At 34.8% G+C, this 21404-nt stretch overlaps 1 protein-coding gene across 1 annotated transcript in view; it reads left to right on the top strand.

Moving 5' to 3' along the window:
* BMT2 (base methyltransferase of 25S rRNA 2 homolog) overlaps nucleotides 1-21404 on the top strand; it is an 86983-nt gene that overhangs the window by 27729 nt on the left and 37850 nt on the right. Inside the window, exon 3 of the mRNA XM_029233675.1 lies at nucleotides 3868-4038. Within this exon, the coding sequence (XP_029089508.1) occupies nucleotides 3868-4038 (171 nt within the window). The remainder of the gene's footprint in view (nucleotides 1-3867; nucleotides 4039-21404) is intronic.

The following is a 21404-nucleotide window of genomic DNA, read 5'->3' as shown; positions in this document are numbered from 1 at the left end:
AATAGTAATAGTATAGTTATAGCTTTATATTAAGAATTGAAATCAGATGGTGTCAGTCCTCCAACTTTGTTCATCTCCCTCAATATTGTGTTGGCTATTCTGGGTCCTTTGCTTATCCATGTACACTTTAGAATCCATTTGTTTTATCTATAAGATATTTTGCTCTGCTTTTGATTGGGATTGTGTTGAATGTATAAATCAATTTGGGAAGAACTAACATAGTGACAGTATTGAGTCTTCCTATCCATATTCATGGAATATCTATTTATGTAGTTCTTCTTTATCCTCAGTTTTCTATTTAATTTCAAATTTGAAATGTTTTTCATATCTGCATTGCTTAATTATATATAATTAATATTGAAGTGTTAGGTTACAATTTTCTTCTCTTTTATAGCGGTTATTTTCTGTGTTTTTGAGAATTTTCATCCACTGAAAAGTTTTGATATCTTTCTCTTCCCTTCTAATAGAAACTTGTACGATTGCTGGATTCATTGGACATCTCTTTTATGTGTTTTGTCTTTTATGTTAGACTGTGTATAGAGGTATAGGTAGAGGTTTGGGTGCTTGCTTTGTTTCTTAATTACAAAGATCCTTGCTTGATTGCTACAGATATGAAAGTGGAGTTCCTTTAATAAGTATTGTCCTCTTTTGGCTGATTTATGAATTTTTAATAGGTTTAACTTATGTCAGTATGCTCTTTATTCTTAATTGCTTCATTCTTTCCCTTTATCAACACACCTCCAGAGATACCCCCTTTTTTCAAGGTGCTTCCTTTCTCCCTCAGAAATAATATCTTCACAGAGCTCTCACCTTTGGTGACAGCCCTTCCCATATACTTTCCAAACTTTTTCCTTTTGGTCTTCCTGTGCCTAATGCCTTGTTTCACTACGTCCCATAAGTCTTAAGATCTCTCCATTCAGAGTTGGACTCTCTCTGTGGTGAACCTTAGCTGGTATTATCGATTTTTCTGTGCCATCTCTAAGACCCCATCATACCTTCCTCTCTTACACAGTCCTCATCTGACTCTGTACTTCGGGTAACTCCAAAGCCAACTCAGTTGGCCTCAGATTTTTATTTCCCCAATTACATGTAAAATAAGGTGCTATTCCTGTTTCCTAGTTATGCCATGGGTGTGAACTGTGTGTGCTTTTATTTGCTCTTTCTAATGTTTTGTATATTTTTTGGAAGTTTTGTAGGGAGATTGGGGTTTAGATGGTGGTTATTATCCTATGAGTATCTGGAATTCTAGCCCTTTAAGTATTTTGCAGTCAAGTGTCTAGGTAACATTGAGATTGAACCACATAAAATTGCAATTTTTGTGGGTCAAGAACTACTGAATATCAGCAGCTCTTTGTGGTTCCACCTAATAGAAAGGTAAGTAATCTCTTTACCCTTGTGTTTCATGCCTTAGTGAAATATTATATGATAAAGGTATTATTTTTAGTATTAATTCCAAGGTGATTCAGGCTATATTTTTCAATCAACCTTACTGAGGTTTAATTAATATTCAATAAAATATACCCATTCTAGTGTACAGTTCAGTGAGTAATGACAGTTGTTTACACTTGTGTAACCATCACCACTGTCTAGATACAGAACTTTTCCACGACTCTAAAAAGCTCTAGTGTACACCTCTGTAGTCAGCCCACCCCCCACTCAAAGAAACCACTAAACCATTTCTGTCATTAGATTAGATTTCTAAAAAAGACCACATTCCTAAATAGGCCTGTCAGCCTTGCATGATCTGAAGTTTGCTTACCTCTCCAGTGTCATGTGGCTGTCGTTCCTCTCTATATGTGTGTTGGCCTTAGGGCCTTTTCACTTATGAGTTCATCCATCCATTTTCTGCCTGGCAGTTTAAATTTCACATGCCTTGAACTGATGTCTATCTCTGTGGGATCCATGATGCTTTTCTCTTCCATGCCTTTGCTCATGCTGTTCTCTCTGCCAGGAAAGCACTTTCCTCCTTAACTAACATTCTTCCTAGCCTGATTTATTCCTACTTATCTTCCTAAAATCAGCTTATACTACTGATTTTAGATTGGGCGTTAGGTATTTATCAATTGTATTTTCTTTACTATTGAGTTGGCCCAAAAATTTCTTTTGGAAACCCAAACAAACTTTTTGGCCAACCCAATATATAATTATTTGTCTCCTTCACTAGTCTGAGCTCCTTGAGGGCAGCAATGCCTTCTTCAATTTGTTTTTCCATCACCTATGTGCCTGGCACATGATAGGTACTTAATAAATGTTTGATTAATGATAAGTGAGTTTCAACTCCTGTATATAATTTGAGTTAAAATTAAATCCCATAGGATAAGTTAAAGAAGTCTTTATTAGATACTTAGACAAACTGAAATTGAACTAATAGCATCCTTTAAGTGTGAGGGGAAATGAGCATTGTTTCATTAGACACCATAGTTCTACTTGCTGAAATCAGTTTTAAATTAATTTTTCACTTCTTCTCTAGCCATGTGTTTTTGAAACTGCACCAAGGAGTGTCTATGGAGAAAAATAGTCTAGCTTGTTCAGAGTATGAGCTATATGGAATAATAATGTGGTTTAAGAATCTAAAAATAAAGAAAATTTGTTTAGTTTCCATTTACATTCACTTTAAGCTTTGATAAGTATATCAGTTAATTGTCTAAGTATGTATCTCCTGTCATATTGTAAGCTCAAGGGCCAGAGGCAGATCATACCAGTCTTGCTTCCTTTAAGTTTTTTGTCTTTAATAGCTAGTAAGTGTTTTGAGTTGATTCTGTGGTTCATGTTTATTGTCCTGTTACATACCCAGGCATGGTACCCTACTATTTTCACCCTAAAATTGTATTAGGTATGAAGAAAATTGTTTAATCTTAATGCCAGTCATCAGTTTCTGATTACGGATAACAACCTGATATGGGCTAAACTAATTGAGTTTGAAATAATACATCTTGAAAAATCTGCATTTTAATATCCGTTTATATTTTAAGAATTGGGACAAGCAGTAGTGGTCTCTTGATGGACAGGAATAATTTCCAAGTGTTATAAAAATCACTATTGTGTTAAAACCTTTGTTCTCTCTGAATGTATACCTTTATAATATGATACCATTTTTACCTTAACCAGATTTTTATGCTCTTCTTTCAGAGCAAATAGCATGATTCTTAATATTTTGGCAACCTGATTTTGTGACTTTTTTTTTTAACAGCAATTGGATATAGTTTAATGGAGCTTCTCTTTTGTGTGATAACTATACATATATATATATTTTATTGGTATAGTTGTTTTACAATGTTGTGGTAGTTTCTACTGTACAGCGAAGTGAATCAGCCATATGTATACATATATCTTGCTTTTTTGGATTTCCTTCCCATTTAGGTCAACACAGAGCACTAAGAGTTCCCTGTGCTATACAGCAGGTTCTCATTAGTTATCTGTTTTATACATATTAGTGTATATATGTGTGACTTTGTTTTTATAAACCGGGAGGGATCTGAAAAACAACTGTCTACTACCAGCAGAGCTGGCTCAGAGTTAACTGTGACTACTATTCTTTTTGGATTCTGTCACTGAATAACAGAGTTATCTAAGCTTTTCTGGAGGAACTTATGTTTTAGCTAAGAATAAAGTTCAGCAAAACATACAGGCACATTGTACTTCTGAAAAAACACTTTTAAACATAATCTATGATCATGCTTTGTTGTATGGTAATTTTAAAAATTTGAAAATGCTACAGGTGCTCAAACTTACCTCTATGTGACATTTTAAAAATAGGACACTATAATTTGAAAATTTCCCATTTTGATTAATAAAGGTTAATATTTTCCCATTTTATTTTATATTCATACCTATTGTTTTAAAATATAACTTTATTTTGCCTTGTAGTGTATGCAGAGAATACTTTCAAAATGGTGGGAAGAGAAAAGCACTTGAAAAAGATGAAAAAAGAGCTGTACTCGCCACTAAGACCACTCCAGCCTTAAATACGCATGAATCTTCTAAACTTGAAGGTCATTTAACCAACCTCAGTTTTACAAACCCTGAATTTATAACTGAGTAAGTATACTTTTCTACTTAGATTATTAACATTATCCTGGATTGCTGTGTTAATAATGTAAAATAGTGTAATGGTTTACACCAAGTAGTGGGCATTTTGCTTGCTTCTCTGGTCATATGTTAGTCTGAGAAATGTAAATTTGTTATATTATTAGGTAGGAAAGTAGCATAAAATTTTAAGGGATATCTGGGAAACTAGTAGTTCCATAACATCGATTGTTCTCACTAAAAATGAGAAAGAATCATTCATTAAATGTTACATTTTCTGGTAATACAAAGAATCAAAACAGTGAAATCCAATTAAATTAAATATAAAGTGTCTATCCACTGACAAATCACAAATAAGGAATTAATGGAAGATTATTAATAGAACCAATTCCCATTATTTTATTTTCAATATAAAAATCTGCCTGCTGGTAATATATATATATATGCATATAGGCATAAATTTTATTTAATAAGTACATGAGTATTTTCCCAGTTTTACTGAGATATAATTGACATGTAACACTGTTTAACACATACAACAAAGTGATTTAATATATGTATATATTGTGAAATGATTACCACAGTAAGTTTAGTTAACTATCCCTCACCTCACCTAACTACCATTTTTTTTCCTTATGAGAACTTTTAGCAATTTTCAAATATACAATACAGTATTGTTAACTATAGTTACCATGCTGGATATTACATCTCCAGAACTTATTTATCTTATAATTGGAAGTACCTTTCACCCAATCCCTAAATTTGTGATCTGACAGTCACAAATCTTATTTTGTTTCTATGAGTTTGACTTTTTTTTTGACTCTACATAGAAGTAAGATCATACAGTATTTGTTTTTTCGTGTCTGACTTACTTAGTGCAGTGACCTCATGGTCCATCCATGTTGTTGCAAATGGCAGGATTTCCCATTTTTTTATGGCTAAATAATATTTCATTTTGTATGTATTATAATCCAATTAATTTTAATAGTATTAAAATTATTTATATACCTTAGTACCAGAATAAATTTGTGGAATCAAGTAATATTGTATTACTCTCTTGAAAATGTTAAGCTCGAATAACTCTAGAAACATTCCTAGTAGACACTGCAGGCTAACCATGGAAATAAAATTAAATTAACCTCTTAAAACATTTCCAAACCTGTAGATATCAACATAACATTACCTTTGGTTACTTTGATTTTATACCATGTTGAAATATTATCTAGTTAGGTATAAGCAGTTTCATTCAAAACTTAATATACCTTTGATTAGTTCTGTAGGAAAAGATCTTTACCTTTATTCAAAGGTTACTACAAAGCTTACAAAGCATAATGAGTTACTAAACATCTTATAACTCAGGTGTTACGAACATTCTTGAATATTTTTAAAATATTGACCAGCATAAGAAATTATATAGTTAACAGTGCTATCAAAAACAGGTACATATGGAAAACGTGAACCCTAGAATTTCTATATCGTTCTTTTTTATAGTCTCTGTTTCATTGTTGAGATTACTTTGTTTGTTAAGTCATTGTCATATTTTCCTTTTACTCTTCTGAACGTGGTTTCTTTGAATTCTTTGAACATTTTTATAATAGCTGATTTGAGGTCTTTGCTAAATACAACATTTGGGCTCACTCTGAATCTATTTACTGCCTTTTTCTTGAATATGGACTACACTTTCCTGTTTTTCTCTGCATGTCTCATAATTTTTTGTTGAAAACTGTCCAATATATTTTTGAAGTTATAGAAACTCTTGTTTTGGATTTTTCCCCGAGGAGGGTGGTGATGGTGGTGGTGGTTTTTAGTAATCTCCCTGCACTTAATCTGTGGAGTCTGTTTCCCTGGTAGTTTGTACATTACTATTATTTTTATTTTTTTAGGCTGGTTTCCTACAGTTTGCACTTGTGTCTGCACAGATTAGGGGTCAATGATAGGTCAGAGGTTGTGCTCAAACACCTCTCCAGCCTGTAAGGCTCCCACCCTCTGCCAGTGGATGTGTGTTGATTTGGGAGTACATTTAAAATTCAGGCAGTTTCCAAGTCTGCCTCACTTTTTGCTTTCCATCAGGCCCTCGTGGGTCTCCCGTGCATGTTCATTTAGCCTCCCAATCAACCAAGGCTATGTGGAAAGCTTATTTAGCCCTTCTGTGCCTCTTTCATTTCCAGGATATTTCTGGAATTCCTAAATTTCTGACCAGTCTTCCAGTCTACAGCTCTGGCCAACCAAAACTGCAGCCTGAAGCTGGCATAGCTGCTGACTTGCCCTGTTTGTTTCTTACCATTTTGTTACTTTTACTGACATTGTTCTGTGGGTTTTTCACCCTCTGCTCCAAATCCCGTTAACCCCTTCCAGCAGGGAATTTGCTGTTTCTCACAGCCAGCCCTGTCCTCAAAGAACTTCCATACCAACTGAGCAAAGGGTGGGGATGATGAGAGTGGCTTCAGGCAAAGACACCACAGATCCCCACTGTTGTTAGCTAAGATTTAGCTGGTTTTCATGAATGAACACTTTGCAATGTGTTTGCCTAGGTTTGAGCCCTGAAATGGTTGTGTTTGATGATTGTGTTCTTTGTTATAGTTGTTTACTGAGGAGTGGATTTGCCAGCCTCTCCCCTGCCATAGTCAAGAAATTTCAGTCTCTGTTTTAATTTTAAAGGAGAAAAAGTAGTTTTAAGTATTTAAAGGAAATATGATTGTTATAGGTCAGGACTTACTTAGTATTGAAATTAAGCATTGAAACATCTTAGCCTAGGATGGCTAGGTTTAGATTTTCTTCATTCTAGAAACTACTTTGTATAGCATCTGGCCCCAACATGTGTATGTAGACTTATCCCTCCCACTCCTCCTACCATTATTGCAGCCCGTATTCTAGTCTTATGGAACTGTTTAAATTCCCCTAGTGGCACATGCATGTTCTCACTTTCTGGCATTTGCAAGTACAATATATCCTCTTTCTGATCAACTGTTGCTGTATTATATTAGGCTATATTTGAAGCATCTTCCCTTCCAGAACTTAACTTTAACTTCTCAAAAGAATTGGTACTCTGGTACCAATATCAAACTTTTAATATCTCTATTACAGTACTTATCATGTTGTATTAAAATCAGTATTGTATATTTTCCTGACTGCAAATGAAATAAGATAACAGTATGAAAAATTTGCATGTAGAGAAGATTATAGGTGTAGAAAAATTATTACTCAATCCTGGTTACATTTAGGTGTATTTCTTTCCAGTCTTTTTAATAGGCACTGTTTTCTTACACAATAGAGACCATGCAGTATAAAAAATTTTGTGTAAACTGCTCTTCCTGTGCTATTAAAACACTCATTCTGCATTATATTTTATCATAAATATCTACCACTTTATGTGTCTAAATATAAAGTGATACTCATACAAAATAATAATCAATTTTTCCAAAGAGAATTTCTTGCTCTCTTACACATACACACTTCTAGAGAGGTAGATGAAATAGTCAAAGGTCATCTCTTTATTTATAGATATTATTATGTAGGAAGATATGTATTTGTTACTATCTAAATCTGTTTGACTTCCGACTTTGGATAGCAAGTGTAGCTAGCAAGGTTTATCTTTTTCCCAGTGTTATCACAAAAACAAGTCATTTTGATTTCCGGGTTCAGATAGTGATGGCTCACATAGCAAAAATACCTTGGGTTTTTTTAACTTACATTTCATGAAAACCAAAAATTTATTACTACTAGAGTCACTTTTTTTTTTTCTTCTAACTTTATTGAGATATAATTGACATATAACGTTGTGTAAGTTTAAGGTTACGATGTAATGATTTTATACATGCATATGTTACAAACTGATTACAACAATAAGGTTAGTTAATACAGCAGTTACTTCACATAGTTAGAATTCTGTGTGTGTTTGTGAGGAGAGAACTTTTAAAATCTCTCTTAGACAACATTCAAATATACAATACAGTATTGTTAACTATATTCACGTACAGAACATTACCTTACATTACATCCCCAGAAACTGATTCCTCTTATAACTGGAAATTTGTACCCTTTGGCCACCTTTACCATTTTCTCCCCATCCACCTCCTGCCGCTGACAATCTGCTCTCTGTTTCTATGAGTTCGGTTTTTATAGATTCCACATTTAAGTGGGATCATAAGTGTCTTTCTCTGTCTGACTTATTTCACTAAGCATAATGCCCTCAAGTTACATCCACGTTGTTGCATATGGCAGAATTTCCTTCTTTTATAGCTGAATAACATTCCATTGTGTGTGTGTGTGTATCACATTTTCTTTCTTAAACATCTTTATTGGAGTATAATTGCTTTACAATGGTGTGTTAGTTTCTGCTTTAGAACAAAGTGAATCAGTTATACATATACATATGTTCCCATATCTCTTCCCTCTTGCATCTCCTTCCCTCCCACCCTCCCTATCGCACCCCTCTAGGTGGTCACAAAGCACCCAGCTGATCTCCCTCTGCTATGCGGCTGCTTCCCACTAGCTATCTATTTTACGTTTGGTAGTGTATATATGTCCATGCCACTGTCTCACTTTGTCACAGCTTACCCTTCCCCCTCCCCATATCCTCAAGTCCATTCTCTAGTAGGTCTGTGTCTTTATTCCCATCTTACCCCTAGGTTCTTCATGACTTTTTTTTCTTTCTTAGATTCCATATATATGTGTTAGCATACGGTGTTTGTTTTTCTCTTTCTGACTTATTTCACTCTGTATGACAGACTTTAGGTCCATCCACCTCACTACAAATAACTCAATTTCGTTTCGTTTTATGTCCAAGTAATATTCCATTGTATATATGTGCCACATCTTCTTTATCCATTCATCTGTTGATGGATACTTAGGTTGCTTCCATGTCCTGGCTATTGTAAATAGAGCTGCAATGAACATTTTGGTACATGACACTTTATGAATTATGGTTTTCTCAGGGTATATGCCCAGTAGTGGGATTGCTGGGTCATATGGTAGTTCTATTTGTAGTTTTTTAAGGAACCTCCATACTGTTCTCCATAGTGGCTGTATCAATTTACATTCCCACCAACAGTGCAAGTGCAAGAGGGTTTCCTTTTCTCCACACCCTCTCCAGCATTTATTGTTTGTAGATTTTTTGATGATGGCCATTCTGACCGGTGTGAGATGATATCTCATTGTAGTTTTGATTCGCATTTCTCTAATGATTAATGATGTTGAACATTCTTTCATGTGTTTGTTGGCAATCTGTATATCTTCTTTGGAGAAATGTCTGTTTAGGTCTTCTGCCCATTTTTGGATTGGGTTGTTTGTTTTTTTCATAGTGAGCTGCATGAGCTGCTTGTAAATTTTGGAGATTAATCCTTTGTCAGTTGCTTCATTTGCAAATATTTTCTCCCATTCTGAGCGTTGTCTTTGCATCTTGTTTATGGTTTCCTTTGCTGTGCAAAAGCTTTTAAGTTTCATTAGGTCCCATTTGTTTATTTTTGTTTTTATTTCCATTTCTCTAGGAGGTGGGTCAAAAAGGATCTGGCTGTGATTGATGTCATAGAGTGTTCTGCCTATGTTTTCCTCTAAGAGTTTGATAGTTTCTGGCCTTACATTTAGGTCTTTAATCCATTTTGACTTTATCTTTGTGCATGGTGTTAGGGAGTGTTCTAATTTCATACTTTTACATGTACCTGTCCAGTTTTCCCAGCACCACTTATTGAAGAGGCTGTCTTTTCTCCACTGTATATTTTTGCCTCCTTTATCAAAGATAAGGTGACCATACGTGCGTGGGTTTATCTCTGGGCTTTCTATCCTGTTCCATTGATCTATATTTCTGTTTTTGTGCCAGTTCCATACTGCCTTGATTACTGTAGCTTTGTAGTATAGTCTGAAGTCAGGGAGCCTGATTCCTCCAGCTCCATTTTTCGTTCTCAAGATTGCTTTGGCTATTCGGGGCCTTTTTTGTCTCCATACAAATTTTAAGATTTTTTGTCCTAGTTCCGTAAAAAATGCCACTGGTAATTTGATAGGGATTGCATTGAATCTGTAGATTGCTTTGGGAAGTATAGTCATTTTCACAATGTTGATTCTTCCAATCCAAGAACATAGTATATCTCTCCATCTATTTGTATCATCTTTAATTTCTTTAATCAGTGTCTGATAATTTTCTGCATACGGGTCTTTTGTCTCCTTAGGTAGGTTTATTCCTAGATATTTTATTCTTTTGTTGCAATGGTAAATGGGAGTGTTTTCTTAATTTCACTTTCAGATTGTTCATCATTAGTGTATAGGAATGCCAGAGATTTCTGTGCATTAATTTTGTATCCTGCTACTTTACCAAATTCATTGATTAGCTCTAGTAGTTTTCTGGTAGCATCTTTAGGATTCTCTGTGTATAGTATCATGTCATCTGCAAACAGTGACAGCTTTACTTCTTTTCCAATTTGGATTCCTTTTATTTCTTTTTCTTCTCTGATTGCTGTGGCTAAAACTTCCAAAACTATGTTGAATAATAGTGGTGAGAGTGGGCAACCTTGTCTCGTTCCTGATCTTAGAGGAAATGGTTTCAGTTTTTCACCAGTGAGGATGATGTTGGCTGTGGGTTTGTCATATATGGGCTTTATTATGTTGAGGAAGGTTCCCTCTGTGCCTACTTTCTGGAGGATTTTTATCATAAATGGGTGTTGAATTTTGTCAAAAGCTTTCTCTGCATCTATTGAGATGATCATATGGTTTTTCTCCTTCAGTTTGTTAATATGGTGTATCACATTGATTGATTTGCGTATGTTGAAGAATCCTTGCATTCCTGGGATAACCCCCACTTGATCATGGTGTATGATCCTTTTAATGTGCTGTTGGATTCTGTTTGCTAGTGTTTTGTTGAGGATTTTTGCATCTATGTTCATCAGTGATATTGGCCTGTAGCTTGCTTTCTTTGTGACATCTTTGTCTGGTTTTGGTATCAGGGTGATGGTGGCCTCGTAGAATGAGTTTGGGAGTGTTCCTCCCTCTGCTATATTTTGGAAGAGTTTGAGAAGAATAGGTGTTAGCTCTTCTCTAAATGTTTGATAGAATTCGCCTGTGAAGCCATCTCGTCCTGGGCTTTTGTTTGTTGGAAGATTTTTAATCACAGTTTCAATTTCAGGGCTTGAAATTGGCCTCTTCATATTTCTGCTTCCTCATTCCGTCTCAGCAGGTTGTGCATTTCTAAGAATTTGTCCATTTCTTCCAGGTTGTCCATTTTCTTGGCTTAGAGTTGCTTGTAGTAATCTCTTATGATCTTTTGTATTTCTGCAGTGTCAGTTGTTACTTCTCCTTTTTCATTTCTAATTGTATTGATTTGAGTCTTCTCCCTTTTTTCTTGATGAGTCTGGCTAATGGTTTATCAATTTTGTTTATCTTCTCAAAGAACCAGCTTTTAGTTTTATTGATCTTTGCTATCGTTTCCTTCATTTCTTTTTCATTTATTTCTGATCTGTTTTTTATGATTTCTTTCCTTCTGCTAACTTTGGGGGTTTTTTGCTTTTCTTTCTCTAATTGCTTTAGATGCAAGGTTAGGTTGTTTATTCGAGATGTTTCCTGTTTCTTAAGGTAGGATTGTATTGCTATAAACTTCCCTCTTAGAACTGCTTTTGCTGCATCCCATAGGTTTTTGGTTGTCGTGTCTCCATTGTCATTTGTTTCTAGGTATTTTTTTATATCCTCTTTGATTTCTTCAGTGATCACTTGGTTATTAAGTAGTATATTGTTTAACCTCCATGTGTTTGTATTTTTTACAGATCTTTTCCTGTAATTGATATCTAGTCTCATAGCGTTGTGGTCCGCAAAGATATTTGATAACGGTTTCAATTTTATTAAATTTAGCAAGGCTTGATTTGTGACCCAAGATGCGATCTATCTTGGAGAGTGTTCCATGAGCACTTGAGTAGAATATGTATTCTGTTGTTTTTGGATGGAATGTCCTCTAAATATCAATTAAGTCCGTCTTGTTTAATGTATCATTTAAAGCTTGTGTTTCCTTATTTATTTTCATTATGGATGATCTGTCCATTGGTGAAAGAGGGTGTTAAAGTCCCCTACTATGATTGTGTTACTGTCAATTTCCTCTTTTATGGCTGTTAGTATTTGCCTTATGTATTGAGGTGCTCCTATGTTGGGTGTGTGAATATTTACAATTGTTGTATGTTCTTCTTGGATCGATCCTTTGATCATCATGTAGTGTTCTTCTTTGTCTCTTGTAATATTCTCTATTTTAAAGTCTATTTTGTCTGATATGAGAATTGCTACTCCAGCTTTCTTTTGATTTCCATTTGCATGGAATATCTTTTTCCATCCCCTCACTTTCAGTCTGTGTGGGTCTCTTGTAGACAGCATATATATGCGTCTTGTTTTTGTATCCATTCAGCGAGTCTTTGTCTTTTGGTGGGAGCATTTAATCCATTTACATTTAAGGTAGTTATCGATATGTATGCTCCTATTCCCATTTTCTTAATTGTTTTGGTTTTGTTATTGTAGGTCTTTTCCTTCTCTTGTGTTTCTTGCCTAGAGAAGTTCCTTTAGCATTTGTTGTAAAGCTGGTTTGGTGGTGCTGAACTCTCTCAGCTTTTGCTTGTCTGTAAAGGTTTTAATTTCTCCATCAAATCTGAATGAGATCCTTGCTGGGTAGAGTAACCTTGGTTGTAGGTTTTTCTCCTTCATCACTTTAAATATGTCCTGCCAGTCCGTTCTGGCTTGCAGAGTTTCTGCTGAAAGATCAGCTGTTAACCTATGGGGATTCCCTTGTGTGTTATTTGTTGTTTTTCCCTTGCTGCTTTTAATATGTTTTCTTTGTATTTAGTTTTTGATAATTTGATTCATATGTGTCTTGGCATGTTTCTCCTTGTATTTATCCTGTTTGGGACTCTCTGTGCTTCCTGGACTTGATTAACTCTTTCCTTTCCCATATTAGGGAAGTTTTCAACTATAACCTCTTCAAATATTTTCTCAGACCCTTTCTTTTTCTCTTCTTCTGGGACCCCTATAATTCGAATGTTGGTGCATTTAATGTTGTCTCAGAGGTCTCTGAGACTGTCCTCAGTTCTTTTCATTCTTTGTTCTTTATTCTGCTCTGCAGTAGTTATTTCCACTATTTCATCTTCCAGGTCACTTATCCATTCTTCTGCCTCAGTTATTCTGCTATTGATCCCTTCTAGAGAATTGTTAATTTCATTTATGGTGTTGGTCATCATTGTTTGTTTGCTCTTTAGTTCTTCTAGGTCCTTGTTAAACGTTTCTTGTATTTTCTCTATTCTATTTCCAAGATTTTGGATCATGTTTACTATCATTATTCTGAATTCTTTTTCAGGTAGACTGCCTATTTCCTCTTTAGAGTCACTTTTTAAAGTCATCTATAGCTCAGAATTGAGACGTGACACTTTTTGAATCTGTATATAATGTGATTGATGGAAGTTTTATCCCAAGCCCCAATTACTACCAATCCTTCTAATACTAAGATAGCTGTGTCCCAACCCTCCTTCATGTTGTACATATATACTTGTAAATGATACAAAATAAGTACTTTGCTTCCTTTTAAAAAGTATTATTTTTTCAAAACATTTACCAAATAGACCATATTCTAGGCCATAAAACACACCTTAACAAATTTAGAAAGATTTGAGTTATATAAAGTATTCTTTCAGACCACAATAGAATTAAAATATAAACCAGTAACAAAGAGAACTGGAAAATCCCAAAATATTCATCGATTATCTAATTAGCACGTGGGTCAAACAAGAAGTCTCAGGAGAAATTTTAAAATACTTTGCACTAATTGCACTAAATGAAAATGCATCTTATCAAAATTGAAGAGATGTTGTGAAAGTATGCTTAGAGGGAAATTTTTAACATTGAATGCATATATTAGAAAAGAAGAAAAATGTAAAATCAGTAGTCTAAACTTCTACCTTAGGAAACTAGAAAAACAAGAGCAAGTTAGATCCAAAATAAGCAGAGAAAAAGAAATAATAAAAATTAGAGCAGAAATTAACAAAATTGAAAACAGGAAAGCCATAGAGAAAATCAGTGAAACTAAAAGTTGGTGTTTGAAGGTCAATAAAATTGATAAACCTCTGGTCAAGCTAACCAAAAAAAAAAAAAAAAAGACAAATTACTAATATTAGAAATTAAAGAAGGGCCATCACTACTGATCCCATTGACAATAAAAGGATAATATAGGCATATTATGAATAACTCTATGCCCACAAATTCGATAACTTAGATGAAATTCCTTGAAGGGCACAATCTACCAAAACTCACACAAAGAGAAATAGATCATCTGAATAGGTTTTAATTAATTAAAGAAGTTAAAGCAATAATGAATAGTCTTCCAAAAGAGAAAGCATCAAACCTAGTTGGTTGTACTGGTGATATCTACCATTTAAGGAAAAAGATACCAATTCCCTACAGTCTGTTCCACAATATAGAATTAGAGGCAACACTTCTGAATTCATTCTGTGAGGCCAGCAGAATGTAATTTAAGATGTTAAACCAGTCTTCCCATTTCCCGATCTAAAGTAAAAAGGAAAATTTTTAAATAAAAGAAAATCATATGAAATCAGAAATATAAAATTCATTCTGTGATGTTCTAGTACTTGCCATGGTAGAAACATGGCATACATGCTTTCATAATACTTTCCAAAATCCATGATAAATGTAGGTAGTTGGTCATTGGATCTTTCCTACAGAGCCTGGACTTGCCTCAGAATCCCTTTTACACAGCACTCTAAGAAGCTGTTTCCAATTAATCAGTCAATATAAGAGAAGAAACTCATCATCTGCCATTTATGTCCATTACTGTTGTTACAAATACACACAGTTTTGACTCTAAGTTTCTTAGCATCTAAGCCAAGGCTTCGAATAGGATCATTTCATTATTTCTTTTTTTTTTTAAGGATTGTCTGTTCATGTCATTTGCTCTCTTAAGTTTTATGATCTTAAGTCTGTCAATTTGTATGAGCTCTTTAGTACTCAGGATATTACTGGACATTTATAGTGATTTGAGGGGGGGCTTAACACATGCTTCATGGGTAAAAGAACAGACAGACAGATGGACGGATGGATGGAAGGAAATGAAAGAAGGAAAGACATATTTAGGACAGTAGAATCAGGTTTTTCTAATCATCTACTTGAGATTTAGTTAATTGGTAGAGAAAGGGGGAAGGAAGAGGTGGCACTGAGCAAAAGGAAAGACTATTTATTAGATGGTCACTGCCAATCCAAGAGTCTTATGGACTTTACCTGCATACTACCTTAGGATGTAAGATATTGGACATATTCTTAAAAGACTTGTGACAGAAAGAGATTACAATACATGATGATAGGTAATATCTAATAAAGAGGACCTAATTTGACATATTAATGCTGATTTTGAGAGTTCGGTTTATAATAATTAAATAGTGGTTTTGAATACCATTTTAGTGTTCTTTTTTTTCAAAGTTTTAGTTAGCAGTTGATTTTTATTCAGTTTTTAGCATTCTTCGTATTTTCTTTGGCTTCTAACGTTGAAGGTTATCCTAGTAAGTAAAAGATATTACGGTAGTAAAGGAGGAAGTTAAATGTCTTTTGAACATAATACAGTATATAAATGAAAAATTTGTATCAGTAGTGCTTTTCAGGTGTTTTGCTCTTAGTTTGAAATGCATTACATATTAATCAAAGCATATATACAAATATAAATTTGAACCTGAGAGTAAAATTCTTCATTTATTTCACTGAAACACTAAATGGATAAAATTGTGATTACAAGTATCAAATATGGAGTTTTAGAAATATTAAGATATTAAGTCCCACTTCCCTGGTGGCACAGTGGTTAAGAATCCACCTGCCAGTGCAAGGGACACGGGTTCGAGCCCTGGTCCGGGATGATCCCACATGCTGCAGAGCAACTAAGCCCGTGCGCCACAACTACTGGGCCTGCGCTCTAGAGCCTGCAAGCCACAACTACTGAAGCCCGTGTGCCACAACTACTGAAGCCTGTGCGCCTAAAGCCCGTGCTCTACAACAAGAGAAGCCACTGCAATGAGAAGCCCGTGCACCGCAATGAAAGTAGCCCCCACTCGCTGCAACTAGAGAAGAGCCTGCGCACAGCAATGAAGACCCAACGCAGACATACATACATACATACATACATAACTAAATAAATAAAATTTTAAAAAAAGAGACAGACATGGTGGCTGATGCCTTTTGTGAAAAAAAGAAAAGATATTAAGTCCCATTTAAAGCCATGTATAATATTTTAAAGCTATTTCTACAGAAACAATGTGTATTAATTACTAATTCAAAATGTAAAGTTTTCCTCCATATGTTTTCTTCATTTAAAATATATATATATTGGAGATTATGAATAAGCTGAATGCTAATAATCCGTGCTTATCAGTTGCTCCTTTTTAAAACGTTAGATAGTTCCTTTCCCAATTTTAACACTGGCTCAGAGAATAACCTTGGGAAAATATCTAACATTCCTGAGTCTCCCTTTATTTATAAAAATAAAATAATGCTGTATAGTCTTCTAACTGTTAAAAAAAAATAGGAAGAACTATGTATAAAGACCCCAAAGGTCTGAGCTTTCAGATAATGACCCAAAGTACTAGATGTTGAGAATGAAAGTAGTGATGATTATATAGGTTCAAAGCATCATTTGGGTAACAATAGCACAATGGGCAAATTGTCATAAGAAGAATACCGTGATCCAGCCCTCTATAATCTGACTGTATATATAAAGGAAAATGATGACCAAAAAATATTTTCTACGAAAAATTCTGTTTGGAGGCATTCTTTTATTTATTTATTTATTTAATTTTTGGCTGTGTTGGGTCTTCATTTGCTGCGCAGCGGCTTTGTCTAGTCGCAGTGAGTGGGGGCTAATTTTCGTTGCAGTGCACAGGCTTCTCATTGCGGTGGCTTCTCTTGTTGCAGAGCACGGGCTCTAGGCATGTGGGCTCAGTAGTCGTGGCTTGCGGGCTCTAGAGGGCAGGTTCAGTAGTTGTGGCTCATGGGCTTAGTTGCTCCATGGCATGTGGGATCTTCTTGGACCGCGGCTTGAACCCGTGTCCCCTGCATTGGCAGATGGATTCTTAACCACTGCGCCACCAGGGAAGTCCCTGTTTGGAGGAATTCTTAAAGTAAATGTGCTTCCTTAGTAAGATTTAAAGCATTCCCCCCAAATTCTGTTAACTTCAGTTTATAGGATTTTTATTATAGTTCTGTGTATTATGTCCTCAACAGATAGTAAATTAAAGATTTACTATCTAAAACAAGTTGTTTATTATTTTGGTAACTGGAGTTGAATCTAATTTGATCTAATAAAAAATATAAAGCTAATTAGACTTACATGGAATTATAGAAGTATAATTTAGGAAATAGAGTCTTTGGTGTTTTAACTAACAAATTACCATTTTCTAGTGAGTTACCTAAGGCCTAATAAAGCTTGTCCTGAAACAAATATCAATGAATGTTATTCATTTTATGGGGGTGGTAGAGGCATGTGCTATATTACCTATTTTATGAGTCTTAATGGTAATTTAGCGGTTATTAACAATCAACTTATGTATTCTTCTCCTTATGACTGCAGTGTTATCTTTAAAAAATAAATGTCTTCATCTTAATACATGTGCTGTAAGGACACGTCCTTTTATCAGTACATTTCTTGTCATTTCTTAATAGCAGTACATCCCCTTTCTTTGCCTCTTAAATGCTGGTCCTGTGCTCTCTACTCTTCATTTTCATATCCTCTCATGGCAGCTTAATTTACTTCCATAGTTTTGGTTACCACGTATATGCTGGTGATACCAAATCTGTATTTCCAGTTCAGAGCTCTGATCTGAGCTTCATATATCTAGGTGCCTACTAAACTCTGTTTGCGTTTGTGCCTGTGAGATACCCTTGTATCATGAGCAAGCTAATATTCTCCCCTTTCCTACTCTCTGAATCACCCAAATTTGTTCCTCTTCCAATGTTCCCTGTTTCATTAAATGCATCTGTATGCCCAAGCTAGAAACTTAGAAAGATTTTATCTTGACTCCTTCCCTGTCTCACTTCCCACATCCAGTTAATCACCAAGTCCTATTATCATTTCTAAGTTCTCAATATCACTTCAGTCAGTCTACCTCTCTCTGTCCTCTTCTCCTACCAGGGCAATTACAATAGACTTCTATTTCCAGTCTTATTGCAATTCATTCTCCACAGTTCATCCTGAGAATTTTTTTCTGAAACATAAACCTGATAATGCCAGCTCTCTTACCTAAAACTGTTCAGGGATTTTCTTTTGCTCTTCAGATAAAATGCAGGCTCCTTAACATAACATAGAAAGTCCTTCATTATTGACCTCGGCATCCCTCATTTCCTCAGTACCTTTTCTTTTTAACTATATGACCTAATAATACTGATGTTTCTTTCATTCATGTAGAACTCCAGCTTCGGCCTGGTGTTTTTCCTTCTGCCCAGAGCACCCTCTCACAACCCATCATTCAACCTCTTCACCTGGATAATTTCCTGTTAATCCTTACATATAGTCTTAAACATTCAACACTCTGAGGAGGAACTTCCTTTACTCCTAGATTTGGTATCATCAACAAGGCTGCCAGAATCCTCTAACATAGCAGATTTCAAAGTATGATCCATGGATCTCTAGGAGTCTCTGAGGCCCTTTTGGGGAGGTCTGTGAGTTCACAGTATTTCCATGTTAATATTAAAATATTATTTGCCTTTTTTACCATGTTGCTATTTGTACTGATAGTTCAGAAGCAATGGTGGATAAAGTTGCTGACATCTTAGCACAAATCAAGGCAGTGAAACCAAATTATATTAATAGTCGTATTCTTCGCCATGAACCCACAATTTAAAAAAAAAAAAGTCCAGTTTCAACTTGATTGTTGGTGATGAAGCAATAAAAATTATAAATTGTATTAAACTTAACTATTGAGTAATTGTCTTTTTAATGTCATGTGATGAAATGGGAAATACACAAAAAGCACACTAAAGCATGATGGCATGATTATCCAGCTATTATCTGTTTAGCTAGACAACAGAGATCTGCAAAAAAAATGTAAAACAGTGTCACTTTTCTCATTAATTTTTTGTTTGGAAAATATAATTTTCTCCAAAAATGCTATTTATAAAGTTAGCCTGTGATGATTTTATTATTGCCATTTTTATGAATAATTTTTTAAAAATTTACTCAGCTATAATTTTTATACAGTAAATATCAATTGATATAACCCACATAAAGAAAAGTTCTTTGATGTCTTCAGTAACTTTTAAGAGTAGAAAGGTATTCTGAAACCAAAAAGTTTGAAAACCCCTGCTCTAACTCATTGTATTTTCCTTATTCTGTTTATGGTTTGTCTTTCCTCTTAGACCACATTGTAAACCCCATGAAGATAAGGTCCATGTCTGCCTTGTGGGTAACTCAGCTCCTAGCATAGTGCCAACACATACAAGGTCCCCAATAGATACTTGTTAAATTACTGAATTCAACAGCATGTGTTTATTATTATCTTGCATATTGTTGAAATGTGAGTCTAGAGCTAGGAAAAACATTTTAAAAATCATAAAGTAGATATAGAAGTATCATCTGCATTTGGGGATTATTTTGATTGTTGGAAGTACATGACATCATCTGGATATACAGAATATCACCTGAATCAGTCTGGAGAAAAATTGTAAAGTAGAAAGAGAGAAGGAAAGAGAGAAACCTTAATTATGGAACTTTAGGGAATGCTTATGTATAACAGGAATGAAAAGGAAGGTATAATGAACGTAAGAGTTAGGAGGATAATCATTAATTGGATACAGATTGAGAGGATGTTCTTCAGGCGGGGGGGGGGGGGGTTGTTTATAGAGTAATGATACTCTAAAGAGAAGCATGATAGCAAGTGAAAAGGTTAAGATAGGATAATGTCTTTAGGGAAATTCAGGAGTTCTCCCCAAGTGACTACAACACACACATTATTTTGTACTTGTAAGTCTATAGAGTAAATTTTTTTATTATCTTGAATCATCTAAATAAGAATTTAACTGGATTTATTTTTAATGCTAATACAACAGCATTAACTAAATTAGAGGATGGAGATATACAAGCAACTGGCTAAAGTCAAGGAACAGAAGATGTATGTATATGTATAGAACTGAGTGGGTTGAAGAGTAAATTGTGTTGTTTGTGCTGCAACTTTAAATCATCACCTCCTTCTTATCCCTAGGAGAATCACTTTCTTAATAAAAATCTCCTGTTTAGTACTTCTCCAAAAGAAATGCTTTATTTACTTGAAAGCTTTGTTCTTATCCCCCCCCTCATTTGTAGGTAAGTCCTTCTGGTCCGTAATTTTTAAAATCATTCATTACACTCAGAGAATGGATTTTCTATTAGTTAGTGCTATCTTTCCTAGTTAACTAGGATAACTTGGTTTTTTGGTATTGAACCTTAGAAAACATTCACTAATTTTATATGGAGTGTTCGAGAGTGATGGTACATATGTTTTCTTTGACATTTTTTTCTTCAGTCACTTGCCTTTTGATAAATATAACTCAATCTTTGTCACAGCATTTTGATATGAAAGTGTCAAAATATTGCTGTGATAACTGTCATGGTTAAGGATAGTACTCTACAGATTTTATAAAGCTCTTCTGAGATCTAGTACTTAGGCCTAGACAGGATCTATAGTTTGAGATCTATAGTGAAGAATAGTTAGTGTCTGGCTTTCTAAACCTTCAACCATGAAGCTTGTGGGAAAGCTGCTATTTAGAGATAAAATAGGAACTGAAACTCTGTAAACAATAAACAGCCGCCTTCCTGGGTTTCAGCCCACTCCCTCCTGACCTCTTCTGTTTCACCAGGCAGCAGCAAGTAGTTCATAGCTTTCCTTCCTTGATTCTCACCCAATAGCTTTCCTTCCTTGATTCTCGACCGTTCTCCGTGCTTCACTTGGCCCATGGAGACTGCCTACTTGAGGATCTGCCAAAGTCAGAGCTGGAGTCTTTAGATTAGTCACAGTGTTGCACAGAATTCTGAAATGTTTCCCTGCACCAAATTTAATAACACATTGTTACTAAGTTTATTCTTACTATACTGGTAATAGCCAAATTAGTGATACTGAGTAACTGTATATGGAGGAGTGAATAGACACTTCAGTTCCCAAACCATATATTATTTATGACTCTTTTTTGAAGTGGTGGTCCTCATGTAGTACTATATAATTATTATATTGTGTGTATTTCCCATTCTCACTCAGTTCAGCTCTACTTATAGAAAGCCATATGAAAATAATTCATGATGTTTTATTTATACAGCACTTACCTAAATTAGATTCCTGCTGTGTAAGTTTAAGGACAGTAAGTTTGCCTTACCACTGTATCATCAGTACCTACAGAATACCTGGCAT

The sequence above is a fragment of the Monodon monoceros genome, unplaced genomic scaffold (assembly GCF_005190385.1).
Source record: "Monodon monoceros isolate NGI ecotype Baffin Bay Population unplaced genomic scaffold, NGI_Narwhal_1 Super_Scaffold_2, whole genome shotgun sequence".
Lineage (NCBI taxonomy): Eukaryota > Metazoa > Chordata > Mammalia > Artiodactyla > Monodontidae > Monodon > Monodon monoceros.
The sequence above is the reverse complement of the archived record's forward strand: the minus strand, read 5'-3'. Positions and strand labels throughout refer to the sequence as shown.